At 40.9% G+C, this 14543-nt stretch overlaps 1 protein-coding gene across 1 annotated transcript in view; it reads right to left on the reverse strand.

Annotated features, from left to right (window-relative positions):
* LOC132398222 (fibronectin type-III domain-containing protein 3A-like) overlaps positions 1-14543 on the reverse strand; it is a 135326-nt gene that overhangs the window by 76348 nt on the left and 44435 nt on the right. The window contains exons 3-5 of the mRNA XM_059977340.1: positions 9533-9664; positions 4057-4132; positions 594-670 (exon numbers count right to left, since the gene is read on the reverse strand). Of these exons, the coding sequence (XP_059833323.1) occupies positions 594-670; positions 4057-4132; positions 9533-9637 (258 nt within the window). The 5' untranslated portion in view covers positions 9638-9664. The remainder of the gene's footprint in view (positions 1-593; positions 671-4056; positions 4133-9532; positions 9665-14543) is intronic.

A 14543-nucleotide genomic window follows, 5' to 3' on the forward strand; every position in this document is an offset into this window, starting at 1 on the left:
CGGGTCGACACAACATGGAGGGCTGCAGGGCCTGTACTGTGCAGTAGTGTTCTATGGTTCAATGATTAGACTAATTAAGGATGGGCATTACATGTTGGTCTTCCCAGCAACAAACACCCAGTTCCAAAACATGAACATTAAAAAGAAATGCAGCACTGATTTCATTTATTTATTCTGCCCTAGATTACACTTACTCAGAAACCCGTAAACAAGCCTAGCAATGCTTTCTACTTTTTTGTCCCACTCAAACCATTTTTGATTTGTTTACTGATCTGCCAAGCCAAGATCATTTCTGACTAATTTCATCTTTTACTAACTGAAACAAGTTAAACTTCCTAAATGAAAATGTTTCTGTTAATCGTTCTCCTCATAGGGTTTGAATTTTGATACTAGCATAATTATGTTCCTCAGAGCTAACTGTTTATGATAAGCATTTTCAAGCACTTGCATAAAAGGACTGAACCTTGCCAAGCTGGTAAAAAAAAATGATTATGCATTCATTTTTAATACCCAATTTGTGTTTGGGGCAAAGAGAGACAGCTCAAGTTGGTAGTTGCCACTGTTAATCTTGCAGTGTTAGAAATGCACAGTACCTGTGAAACATAACCAGGGGGCACATAAATTGGAGGCATGGAGCCATTTGGTGACATCATGGGAACATGAGCAGGACCTAAAAAAATTAAATTGTACATTTTAGAAAACAAACCAACAGATAGCAAATCAACCCCCTCTGCGTATTCCACTTAATAAAAATGCTTTTTCTGATTACTTTCTGGTACTTCCCATCCCTGAATAGTTCATTAATCACATTAGCTTAGACAATATCACAATTACTATACGTCACCAGGGACAGTTCCACCAATTCACTGTCTGGGTACAAAGCTGAGTGGTTAATTACTCAAGATATCATACAGTATTACAAACGGTAGAAAGAGCAAATTGAAATGATTAAATTAAAAAGCATGTCAAACACTAGCACTAAGACTTGATTATCCTTTCTCATCTTCTTTCATCTGCATGTTCCTAAATTAACAGTAATAATGATTATTCTTTCGAATTCCTTAGATGCAAAATAAAATTCTGCAATCACATTGGATGCTGTTTGTACTCTTCCCAGGGTCTAAACTAAGTTAATGATTCACCTCCAGCTTACACAGAAATAATGAACTATCACTTTGAAGCAAACAACAGAAGATGAAAAATAATAGTTTGAACTAGTGAAATAAACAATACCAGTTTTATGCCTTCCCATTCTCCCCTACTGACAGAATACAAACACAGTTATATCTCAACACAAGTTAAAATCTTCACTAGACTCAAGGACAGCTTCTATCCCACAGCCCGAATCCAATTCTTGAATGGACCTCTCACATGCTAACAGATGTAAACTTCATCTTGCAATTATCATGTGGTGGCCCTTACATTTTATTAATCTACCAAACTTTTTCAAAAATATATTCTACATTCTGTTTTTCACTGAATTTCAGCAAATAAGAAATTGACAGGGCAACTGGAACTTATCAATGCTAACTGATTATTGTGGACACTTAAGTGAAAATCCCCACACACCGAGTACAAATGAAAATAACCAACAAGACGGTTTTAGCTTAGTTGAACTATTGTAAAGCGTCAGCACTGTTATGCAAGTGAACACATTATATTCAATAAAAGCTAATTTCTTCTTTCTCCAAATTCCTTCATGATACGAGTGCTCTGAGATTATATTTGTATTCAGGTTGAAGTGGTCTATTTAAAACAGAAACAACTCTGAGGAAGCAACATTCTCAAAAAAAAAAATTGGCTGTTCAGTGTATTTGAGTAATATTTTAAATATATTGTTTTATTAAGCATTCTTCTTTGCTTACATTGCAGGATGGCACAAGTCATCACGCCACCACATGATATGCATGCACCTCACTCAAAATAAAAAAATGAAACGTACACAGTTTCTCTCTTCTCAGTGCCTTTGCTTTAAGTTAGTTTTTATGTTTTGGAATTACAAAACATAACAGACCAAGTTTTAAATACCATGCAATGACTGCCTACCTGTTGAATTGCAGTGAGAAATGTTTGAGTAAAAAAAAAGCACAGCATGGGCTTCCTCATTGAAGGACACATTCATGTTTAAAAAAGACAGAAAGTAATAAATTCATGGGCTCATAAACAGTAAGTACCAGGTGATGATAATGATAATAATAATATATTAAAAAAACAGAACTGGATGGCTACATCAGAAGGATAGATGCATTCGATTGCACAAGGGATAACTGGATTTTGTATACTGAGTGAATTAAGCAGTATTTTAAAGCTAATGGAATAGCCAAAGAGAAATGAGTGCCAGATTTGTTCAATGCATTGGGTTTTAAAGCATACAATTTGCTTAGAACTTTGACTAGAACTTAGAACTTTGTTGTCCAAGTTGCATGCAATCTTGGACAATGACTCCCATCCACTCCATAATGTACTGGTTAAGCACAGAAGTACATTCAGACTGAGACTCATTCCATCGAGATGCAACACTGAGTGGCATAGGAAGTCACTCCTACCGGTGGCCATCAAACGTTACAACTCCTCCCTCAGAGAGTCAAGACACTCTGTGCCAATAGGCTGGTCCTGGATTTATTTCCACTTGGCATGATTAAAATATTATTTAATTATTTATGGTTTTATATTGCTATATTTCTTCACTATTCTTGGTTGGGTGCGGCTATAACGAAACCCAGTTTCCCTCGGGATCAATAAAGTATGTCTGTCTGTCTGTACTTCAACCAAACCAGCCAAAATGAGCTTTGCTGACATTGTGAAAGTAATGTAGGAAAATTTAGAACCAAAACCATTGTTGACTGCAGAATAATTGTGCCAATTGAGGATCTGGCACTTTGTTACCTCCGAGGGCATTTAGTGAGCGATGGAGTGGAGTGTGCGGCTCGGGAGGCCAAGAAACCTGGTGACGGGCTGAGTGTCTCTGATCATTTCTCACTAATTAAAGCATCTAACAAGATTGAAATCATGATAACGTGAGTGGATGTTCAGTGCTGTCTGATGTGTGTGACTGGTCTCTCCCCCACCACCCCCAATCCCCCCCGGCACCCTGTCTGCTGCTGCCAGAGGAAGGTGCCTGTGGTTGACTGGTCTTTCTCTGCCTCTTGCCTGCTGCTGCCGCAGTCTTCAGCAAGCATTAACTGACGCGGTTTGTGGATTGGACTCTGTAGTCCATGTTATATTTGTCTCTGGTTACTCCCCTTTTTATTGCTATTTTATAGGGCTGACTGCAGCCTGCAGTCAACAAACAACACAGCACTAAATTGAACAAAACATTCCTAGACTGCTTCAAGAACTCTGCAGTTTGACTTTAAAAAAATTCTTTATTTTCTGCTTGTATTTTGCCCTTTGCGTGATTTGTTCTTTTTTGAAAAAACTTGTTGGACCTCAGATGTTTTCTTTGAACCGGTTCCATGGTCTGTCTTTGTTTTGTGGTTGCCTGCGGGGAGATGAGCCTCAGGGTTCTATACTGTATGGATACTTCGATGTTAAATGTACTTCTTCGAAAATCTTCCTGTTATGGCAGAGATGTTATGACAGGGAAACAAAAACAGAACCCCAACTGTCTCAAGTCGACATGGCCACTCAAAATGGCTGGAATGTGCAGCCTGAACTCCAGTTGTCCCATTTTGACCAACGCTGGGATGAACTTGTCCCTGACTGGCATTTCCTTATGTGGGGATTAAGAGTCACTGCACTATCCAAGTTGACAGCTAAAGTGCTGGAGGAGCTACATCTTGGTGTGGTCAAAATGAGAGCGTTGGCGTGAAGCCTTGTCAGGTGACCTGGAGTAGATCAGCAGATCGAGCAACTCGCTACGCACTATTCAGATGCCAACAGGTCCAGAAGATGCTACCAGCAGCTCCATCATGTATTACACCATGCCATCACATCCCTTGTCCAAAAGCAATTTTTATTTGAACAGAAAGATAATCTGTCATAATATTTATTATTATTGTATAAAGATACATTATATACCAAACAGTACTTAATTGCTTTTAAAAAATCACTTACCTGGAATACACTGAATGTGACCATCATCTGTTCTGATTGTGAATGCCTCACCTGGATTAACTTGGACCAATATTACCTGAAAATGCAGATTGGATCAGGGCAAAGAATTAGTGTAATATTTAAAAAAAAACTGATTGCTAAATCTCATCTTTGAACTTTTACAGCACACACAATTGTCATTGGTGACACAAACATACCGCAAGTGTCAAAGTTATATTCAATTGCAAAAGTAAAGTCACTGTTCAGGATGATACTTTCATTACTGTTACATCTGTTCAGTACACCAGCACAAAGGTTGGGTCTACTGAGAAGCAGTAATCTCTGCCCTCCCATGTGTTTCTGAAAACTGGGCTAGCTTCAGCAGGCATCAAGGCACTGGAAAAATATCACTATTACTGCCTAGCAAAATATCAGAAAAGCAGGACCTCAGACAGGAGCTGCATGAGTCTTGGGTCCCAAACCAGCAGGCTTGGGAACAATTGTTGTCCTGTGGCCAGTAGGCTTCTGGATGGGCTTCACTCACCTTGGCACTGAACAGGCTCAGTGGCTGTGGCCTCACTTTTGGGGACTCTGTAGTTCATGTTCCATATGTTTTTCATTTACATTTTTATTATTTGTGTGACTTATCCTCTTTTGCACATTGGATGTGTGGTGGTCTTTATTGTGCATGGCTTTTCGTGGATTCTACTGTCTTTCTTTGTTTTGCGGGTGCCTGCGTGAAGGTGAATATCAAGGTTGCCTATGGTATACATATTTTGACAACAAGTTTGAACTTCCAAATGGTCGTCATCTCTCAATCACACCCAGTGCCACACACTTGTAACAGCAGAATGGAAAGACAGAACAGATGAATGTATGGCTGAGGAACTGATGCAGGGTACAGGGTTCAGCATCTTGGTTTACTGAAACCTCCTCAAAGTAAGAAGCATCCTGTACACGAGGGAGAAGTTGCAAATTAACTGGAGGTGAACTAATGATGTGACCAGTAGGTTCTCTAGTGTTGCTTGGGAGGATTTAGTTAGCCTAAGGGACCACCAGAAAACTTAGTCAGAAAGTGGAGGGGTTGAGCGGAAAGCAGATGTTGTGACCAGTAAGAACAGGCAGGAGCTAGGTAATAGACACAATGGTGTGTATGTATGTTACTGCTGGGATTATTATAGGTATGGGGGAAGCGTAGATCAGTACATGGAACTATGATGCTATGAATAATTGAGGCTTGGTGAGGAGAGGGACAAGAATAGATTTTTAAATCATTGCAGGGTTTCGATGTTTTTGAAGATAGAAATGGAGGTAAATGAGTGCTGGGAGTAAGGCTATTTTTCCAAGGAGAGTATCACAGCTGCACTGAGAGGGTGACATAATTCATCCATTGAATCCATATGGGAAGAAATTAAAAGCATGCGAAGTGCAATCACTCTGATGCTATACTACAGACTACCCGCCCCCCACCACAATAGCCACAGAGACATTGACAACAGAAACACAGGCAAATTAGGGAAAGAAGCAGGAATAAAACGTTGATGATTTCACCATCCCTAATATAGGCCAAGATCTGAGTACAAGGGGTTTAGATGGGGCAGAATTTGTGCGGTGCATTCAGGAGGGCCAAACTGGACCTGGTCTTGGGTAATAAGCCCATACAGCTGACTGAACTTTCAGCAGGATAACAGTTAGGGAACAGTGATTACAACTCCTTCAGTTTTAAGGTAGTTATGAATAAGGTCAAATATGAACCTTGCAGGAGAATATTAAACTCAAGCAAGGTAAATTACAGCAGGGAGAGTTGACAGGGATCAGCTGTTTTTGGGCAAGTCCACATTTGACTTGTGGAGGCTGTTTAAAGGCCAACTGCAGAATGTACAGCACAGATGTGGTCCTGTCAGAAGGAAAGACAAGGATAGCAAGATCAGGTAAACTTAAATGTCAGAGGTGATGAATTTAGTCAAGAAGAAAATGTGTATAAAGTTTAGGAAACTAAAATCAATCTTTGAGGATTATAAAGAAGTCAGAATAAAAAGTAGTTAGCAAGGTTAGGAGAGGCCATGAAAAGTATTTGTCAAGTGGGATTAGTGAAAATCCCAAGGCATACTATACATGAATCATACAAAAGGATAACTAAAGAGCAGGGAGGTTCACTCACAGATAAAAGGATCAGCACATGCTCGGGGTGGAGAAATTATTTTGGACACTTAAGCGAAAAGCCTCAGACACTGAGTACAAATGAAAATCAACCAATCATTTTTAGCTTAGTTGAACACCATCAGCACCATGATGCAACTAAACACATTATATTCAATAAAAGTTGATTCCTCATTTCTCCAAACTCCTACGTGATACAAGCAGTCTGAAATTATGTGTATTCAGCTTCAAGTTGTCTATCATAACCACAGAACATTTCTGAGGAAGCAACACTTCCAGAAAAAAACATTTATTGTCCAGTGTAATTAGGATGATACAACATCCGACATCCATCCCTGAATGATCATCATGTGGTTTGGAGAATCCTGCTGCTTTTCTGGTCAGTATCCAGTGACCTTTGTTTTCATTACTATTCTCAGACTCGCATGGGCCATTTGCATCCAGCAGGCCCATTTTCCCAAGCAATCTTCACTCTGGGAGCTCCGTGTGCTCAGCAGATGTATCATCATTCTGTGCGTTTTTCGTGGAAGCCAAGTGTCTCTGGCAATAACAAACAGAAAACGCTAAAAATATTGGGGAGACTTCAGACATTGGAATCTTGAGTAATAATTCGCTGGAAGAACTTGACTGGGACTGCAATGGGGATGAATTTGCCAAGTGTGTCCAGGAAAGATTTCTCACGCAAATATGTAGATGACCTACTAGAGAAAGGGCAGAGTTTGACTACCTACTGGGAACTAAGGCAGAGCAAGTCACGAAGGTATTAGCAGGGGAAGCATTTTGAAACTAGTGACCATGATGCTGATTGTTTTAAAATAGCTATGGAAAAGGATAGGACTGGTCCACAAGTTCAAGTCTTGAACTGAGGCAAGGCTACTTTTAATAGTAATAGACCAGAACTTTCAGAAGTTGATTGGGGGAGGTTGTTAACAAGTAAAGGGGCACCTGGCAAGTGGAAGGCTTTTCAAAGTGAAAGTGAGAGTTCAGAGCCAGCTGGTTCCTGTCAGTGTAAAGGGCAAGACTGGCAGGCTAGGGAACCCTGGATGACAAGAGATATGCAGGTTATAGTCAAGAAAAAGATAGCCTATGTACTGACAGCTGGGATCAAGTGAATCCCTTGAGAGTCAAGGGGGTACATGAAAGAGAAATCAAGAGGGAAAAAAAAGAGATTAGGAGATAGCTTTGGCAGATAAATTAAAGGAGAATCCAAAGTGAACCTACAAGAGTCCTGACGAAGGGTCTCGACCCGAAACGTTGACTGCTTCTTTCAACGGATGCTGCCCGACCTGCTGAGTTCATCCAGCTTTTTTGTACATCTTGATTTGACCACAGTATCTGCAGTGTACTTTGTGTATACAAGAGAACTTAAAAGTCAAAGTAAGTTAGGTACAAAGCCACAGGAGGTGGACGAAGTCCTACAAATATTTCTTATCTGGATATCTGGGAACTTTAAGATGATAAGCTTTAAAAGAAATCAAGATACAACTTCCATTAAGCCAGAGATTTCAACAGACAATACTGGTCCAAAATCAAGTCCCTGACCTGTTGTGGCAAAACTTGTATGCTTATAATGGGCTACAGACCCAAGTCAAACAGCATTACTCTCAACAGCACATACCTTCCCTATGAGCTTATTGCACTGTGAATAGAAGGGATCTGGTATGTCACCATTTAGCTCAAGAGCATCCAATGTGCCTGAACTCACAATCACCAGTCTTCCAGAGAGTGAACCCACAGAAAGCATCTGGTTCAGAAGGTGTCCCAGGCCATGTCCCAAGTTCCTGAGCAGATTAGCTGGTGGGGATATTTGCAGACATTTTTAACCTCTCCCTGCTTCAATACCAGGATCCCACTTATTTTAAGAAGACTATTGCTATCCTGCTACCTAAAAGAAACAAAATAATGTGTCTTAATAACTACCACCCAGTGACTCTCACATCTACCATCATGAAGTGTTACAAAAGGCTGGTTATGGCATATATTAACTCCAGCCTTCTAGACAACCTCCACCCACTGCAACTCACTTCCCACCAAAAGAAGTCCATGGTAGATTCAATTTCCCTGGCTCTACACTCAACTCTAGAACACCCAGACAGCAAAGAGGCCCATGCTAGACTTTTGTTTATTGACCACAGTTCCACCTTCAATACTATAATTTCAAGCAAACTCATCACCAAACCCCGAGACCTGGAGTCAACAACTTCCTCTGCAATTGAATCCTCAACTTCCTGACAAACAGACCACAATCTGTAATGATGAGCAGTAATACCCCTGCCACAATTATCCTCTACAGTAATGCTCCACACGGTTATGTCATTAACCCCCTACTCTTCTTATACACTCACAACTGTGTGTTGTCAGATTCTGTTCCAACTCCATCTACAAGTTTTCAGAAAATACCACTGCAGTCCCGAATGTAGAACAGTATGGGAACAGGCTCTTCAGCCCACTAAACCTGAGCCACCATGTTGCTAATCTAATTGAACCCATCTGCCTCTACATGGTCCATATCACTCTATTCCCTGCTGGTTATATGCCCAACAAAAAGTCTTTGTCATTGTAATTCCGTAGAAGTAGATATAGTAACAAAGTCAAATGAAGCATTTCAACAAAGTCAAGTGAGATACAGGATCTGAAATCCAAATAGAGACTATCCCTTAATGGTAAACACAAGAAAGTCTGCAGATGCTGGAACTCCAAAGCAATGCACACAGAACCTGGAGGAGCTCAGCAGATCTGACAGCTTCTATGGAAAAGAGTAAACAGTTGGTATTTCGGGCCAAGAGCCTTCCTCACGAATTGAGAAGGGGTAAGATACCAGAATAAAACAAAAATGATGGGGTGGGGTTGGGGAAGGAGGTGATATGTGAAGTCAGATGGATGGGAAAGGTCAAGGGCTGGAGGAGGAATCTGATAGGAGAGGAGAAAGGGAAGGAGGAGTGGATCCAGGGAAAACTATTAGGCAGGTGAGAAAAAAGTTAGAAGTTCAGAGTGGGGAAAAGAGGAAGGGAGAAGAGGTGGAGATTTGCTTACCGGTAAGAGAAATTGCTATTTATGCCATCAGGTTGGAGGCTACCCAGACAGAATATAAAGTGTTGCTCCTCCACCCTGAGGGTAGTCTTATCATGGCACAAAAGGCGGCCGCAGATCAACATGTTGGAATGTGTTGTAATGAATAAACTAATGTTCTAACTGCGCACAAAAAAAAAGACCAAGTTGATGTATTCTGGAACAAACATTGATGCAATTTTCCTTAGGTTAAGATGAAATTAAGCTTTAAAAATTTGCAAATGAAAGAATCAAACACCATATGCATTACTTTTAGTTTGGCACTTACCTGTTGTCCACTATCCCCGTTGACCATATGAGGCAGAAATGGAACTTCATTTATTACTGCTGTTTCTAGTGGAGGCTGTTCTGCCATTGTCACTGGAATGTTCATTCACTGACCACAATATCTTTGCTCTCCCTGTCAACAAGATAGCCTATTAATACTTGTCACCGACACATATGTGAAGCCAGTAATGAAGTTTTCTATTCAGTACATCTCCAAATCAGCAAGTGGGTGCCACTGTTTTATTAGCATGATACAGAAATATTGTTTCTTAGAAGAATGCTGAAAATATCATAGAGATAATGAGACAATGCTCCAACATGCCCATACAAAAAGATCTTAATGAGAACATTAAATGAGAGGAAGCTTAATTTTCTGGCCATGTCATCAGAGAGAGAGAAATAGAATGCCTTACGTTACAAGGCAGTATACCTGGGAAATGCAGAAGAGGAAGGCAAAGAATACACAGACACTGTGAAAGAGCTAACAGATCTAAGTATATGAGATATTATTGACGCTGCATGGGATTGTTCAATATGGAAAGCCATGATCACCCAAGCGTGCAACGCGCAAGGCACATGAAGAAAGAGAGATACAAAATTTAAAATTGTATAAACTATAAATAGACATCAGATTTTTAATGACACACAAAATGCTGGTGGCACTCAGCAGGTCAGGCAGTATATCTATGGAGAGAAATAAACAGCCAATGTTTCGTGTCGAGGTGTTTCAGGAGGTGAAGTGATAGGCTGGGAGGAGATCGGCGGAAGAGGTAGAAGGGCTGAAGGAGAATGAATCAGATAGGAGAGTACAGCTAACCATGGGAGAAAGAGGAGATGAATCCAAGTAATATAATGGGTAGGTGAGGAAAAGAGAAGGGATAAGAGGGGACCCAGAATGGGGACTGGAAAAAGAGAGGAGAAGACCAGATAAATAAAGAGAAGATAGAGAAATCAGTGTGGAGCCTCACAGACTGAATATGTGATGCTGCTCCTCCAACCTGAGAGTGGCTTCATTGCGACCATAGACTGACACATCAGAATGGGATTAGAAAAGTTTTATTGAAATGGGTCTCACCAATGTAAAGGAAAACACACCGGAGGCACTGGATACAATTGATGATCCCAACAAACTTGCAAGTGAAATGTTTCCTCACTTGGAAGGACTTTTTGGGGCTCTGAAGGGTGGAGAAGAATGAGGTAAACGGGCAATTGTAGCACTTGTCCCACTTAAAGGGACTCACATTCAAGGACTCTTCATGTCATGTTCTCAATATTTATTGCTTATTTATTGATTATTATTATTTCTTTTACATTTGCAGTTTGTTGTCTTTTGCACATTGATTACTTGCCCATGCTGTTGGGTGTGATCTTTCATTGATTCCATTATGATTCTTGCATTTACCGAGTATGACCATAATAAAACGAATCTCTGAATTGTATGTGGTGACCTATATGTACTTTGATAACAAATTTACTTTGAACTTTGTAAGGATAAGTGCCAGGAGGAAGATCAATGGAGAGAGATGAATGGACAAGGTAGTCACGTAGAGAGCAATCCCTGCGTAAAGTGGGGAATGGAGCGAGGGAACAACATGTCTACAGGCACAATCCTGTTAAGGATGGTGGAGGTTATGGAGAATGATATATTGCATATGGAGACTTGTGGGGTGGTAAGAAGGGGATCCCCATCCCTGATATGGCAGCAGGGGAATAGGGCAAGGGCAGATGTGCAGGAAATGGATGAGATGTGGGTGAGGGCAGCATGAATGGTGGCAGATTATAGAAACCCCATTCTTTGGAGGAAGACATCCCAGATGTTCTTGAATGGAAAGTCTCATCCTGAGAACACATGCGGCAGAGATGGAGGAATCAAGAATAGAGAACAGCATTTTTACAAGTGAAAGGATGGGAAGAGGTATAGTCAAGATAGTTGTGAGAGTCAATAGGTTTATAAAATATATCAGTCTATCTCCAGCGATGGAGACACTGAGATCAAGAGATGGGAGAGAGGTGTCAGAGATAGGCCAAGCAAATTTGAGGGCAGGGTGGAAGTTTGATGCAAAGTTGATGAAATTGAGTTCAGCATGGGTTTGGGATTTTCTGGTTGTCACCCATTTTAAATTTGACTTCTCATCTCCATTCCAGCATGTTGGTCCATGGCCTCCCATACAGTCACAATGATGTCATTTGCAGCAACACCTCATATTCCATCTGGGTAGCCTCAGACATGATGGCAGGAGCATCAATTTCTCTAACTTCTGGCAACTTTTTTCCTCTCCTCATCCCTTCTTTTTTTCCATTCCTCGTTCTGGCTCCCTCCTTACCTCTTCTCTTCTCAAGTACCCATCACCTCCCTTTGGTGTCCTCCTTTTTTCCCTCCCATGCTCAACTGTCCTTTCCTATCAGTTTGCTTCTTTTTCTACCCATCACCTCCCAGCTTCTCACTTCATCACCTCTCCCCCACCCACACACTTCCCCTCACCTGCTAGCTTGTACTCCTTCCCCTTCAAACTTCTTATTCTGGTTCCTTCCCCATTCCTTTCCAAGTCCTATTGATGGACCTTATCCCGAAATGCTGACTATTTATTCCCCTCCATAGATGCTGCCTGACCTGCTGGGTCCCTCCGGCATTTTGTGTGTGTTGCTCTGGATTTCCAGCATCTGCAGAAATCCTTGTGATTTAGGGTTATAATAGTGTCAACTTGATTTTCACAGACTCCAAGTTTTCAAGATTGATGATAAAGGAAGTTTTTCCAAACTTCTCAAATTTATTCAGACTCAATGGCCAAACATCCTTTTCATAACAATACTACCATCAGGACTACCCTAAATATCCATCCTTTATTGATCATTTAATACCAATTACTTTCTTGACATATGTCCTAAAATACTATTACAAAGCCACAGCTCATCTTACTCTTGAGGTTTAATATGCATGGTTGTTAGATTTACTTTTGCAGATCACTAGGCCTCTAGGTTTTATTTACTCTTCAGACTCATTTGTTACTGCAGACCAACCCAGTGGTATTTTTATGATTCACCCTCAGGGATGAAATGCATCAGAAATCAGACCACTGCTTGGGACCATATTATTTAGCATACAACAAACAAACAAACAAAAATCACCCTAATGTAGTTCACTAAGAACAACTCATACCTCCACATTAGTGATACCAGCCCAAGAGAAAACATTAGTTCCCTTGTCCTTCCAGCGAATTTGGAAGATTTTGTAGCAGTTTCACAGATGTTTGTCTGCCAGATCTCAGAATAGAAGCATGTGATTACTGTAAGCTGATAGAAGGCTTTATGTCAGATCCAAAGTCTTCATCTTCAAATATTACTTTTTCCTCAGCTGATAAAAGACTATGCTCAAGCATCAGAGGCTGTGGTAAATTTCAGAATCAGGTTTAATATCACAGGCTTTCGTCATCAAACTTGTTGTTTTGTGGCAGAATATATTACACACACACACAAAATTAAATTTAAAGTATTTCAGAAACATAAAAGAAACAGTGAGGTAGTGCACATGGTTTCATTCTCCATTCAGAAATCTGATGTTTGTGGGGAAGAAGCTGTTTCTAAAACTCTGCCTTCAGACTCCTAAACCACCTCCTTGATGGTAGCATTGAGACAAGGGCATTTCCTGGGCGATGTGGGGGCTTAATGATGGATTCAGTCTCTTTTGAGGCATTACCTTTCGTAGATGTCCTCTATGCTGGAGAAGGTGGTGCCCCTGATGGAGATGGCTAAGTTTGCAACTTCCTGCAGCTGTTTCCAATCCCGTGCAATCACCCTCCACACCAGATGGTGATTTAAATAGTTAGAATGTTCTCCATGGCACACCTGTAGAAATTTGCATGTCTTTGGTGACATACCAATTCTCCTCAAACTACTAATGAGATACAGCTGCTGTCATGCCTTCTTTGTAATTGTATCAATTTGCTGGGCCCAGAATAGATCTTCAGGAGATGTTGACACCCAGGAACTTGAAACTGCTCACCTTTTCCACTGCTGATCCCTTGATGAGGACTTCCCACTCCTGAAGTCTGCAATCAATTCCTTGATCATCCTGATGTTGAGTTCAAAGGTTGTTGCCATGACACCACTTAATCTATCTCACTCCTGTACACCTCCTTGTCACTATCTGAAATTCTGCCAACAACAGTGTGCCTTCAACAAATTTATACATGGCATTTGAGCTGCGTCCAGCCAAATGGGTGTAGAGAGTTGAGTAGTGAGCCAAGCATGCATCCTTGAGATGAGTCAGTGTTGATTTTCAGCAAGGGGGAAAATGCTATTTCTGAACCGCAGTGACGGTTGTCTTCCAATGAGGAAGTAAAGGATCCAGTTGCAGAGGGAGATACAGAGGCCCAGGTTTTGGAGCTTCTCGATTAATACTGAGGGTATGATGTGGCGTGCTGAGATATACTAATATACAGCAGCCTGGCATAGGTATTGTTATTGTCCAAGTTACCTTAGTAGCCCTTATATCCAATATGATTAAGTGTTTTGAGAGATGGCGATGAACCATATCAAGTCCTGCTTGAGAAGGGAATTGGATGCACTCGAATTTGATCACCGGAACAATAGATCCATAGCAGATGCCATGTCATTAGCTCTTCACAACCCTGGAACATCTGGACAGCAAAGATGCACACATCAGGATGTTCTTTATCAACTACAGCTCAGCATTCAACACTATTATCCCCTCAAAGATAATCAGTAAACCTCAAGGCCTTTGCCTCAATACCTCCTTGTGCAACTGGATCCTTGATTTCCATACTCCAGTTAGTTTGGATTGGCAACTACATCTCCTCCACAATCTTCATCAGCACAGGGGCACCAGAAGGCTCTGCTCTTGGACCCGTTTTAGATTTATAACAGCGTGACTGAGCACAACTCCGATGTCACATTTAAGTTTGCTGATGACACCACAGTTGTAGGCCAAAACAAAGGCAGTGCTGATGCCACATATAGGAAGGAAATTGAAAATCTGGCAGAGTGGTGCCACC

This window comes from Hypanus sabinus, chromosome 8, assembly GCF_030144855.1.
Source record: "Hypanus sabinus isolate sHypSab1 chromosome 8, sHypSab1.hap1, whole genome shotgun sequence".
Taxonomy (NCBI): Eukaryota; Metazoa; Chordata; class Chondrichthyes; order Myliobatiformes; family Dasyatidae; genus Hypanus; species Hypanus sabinus.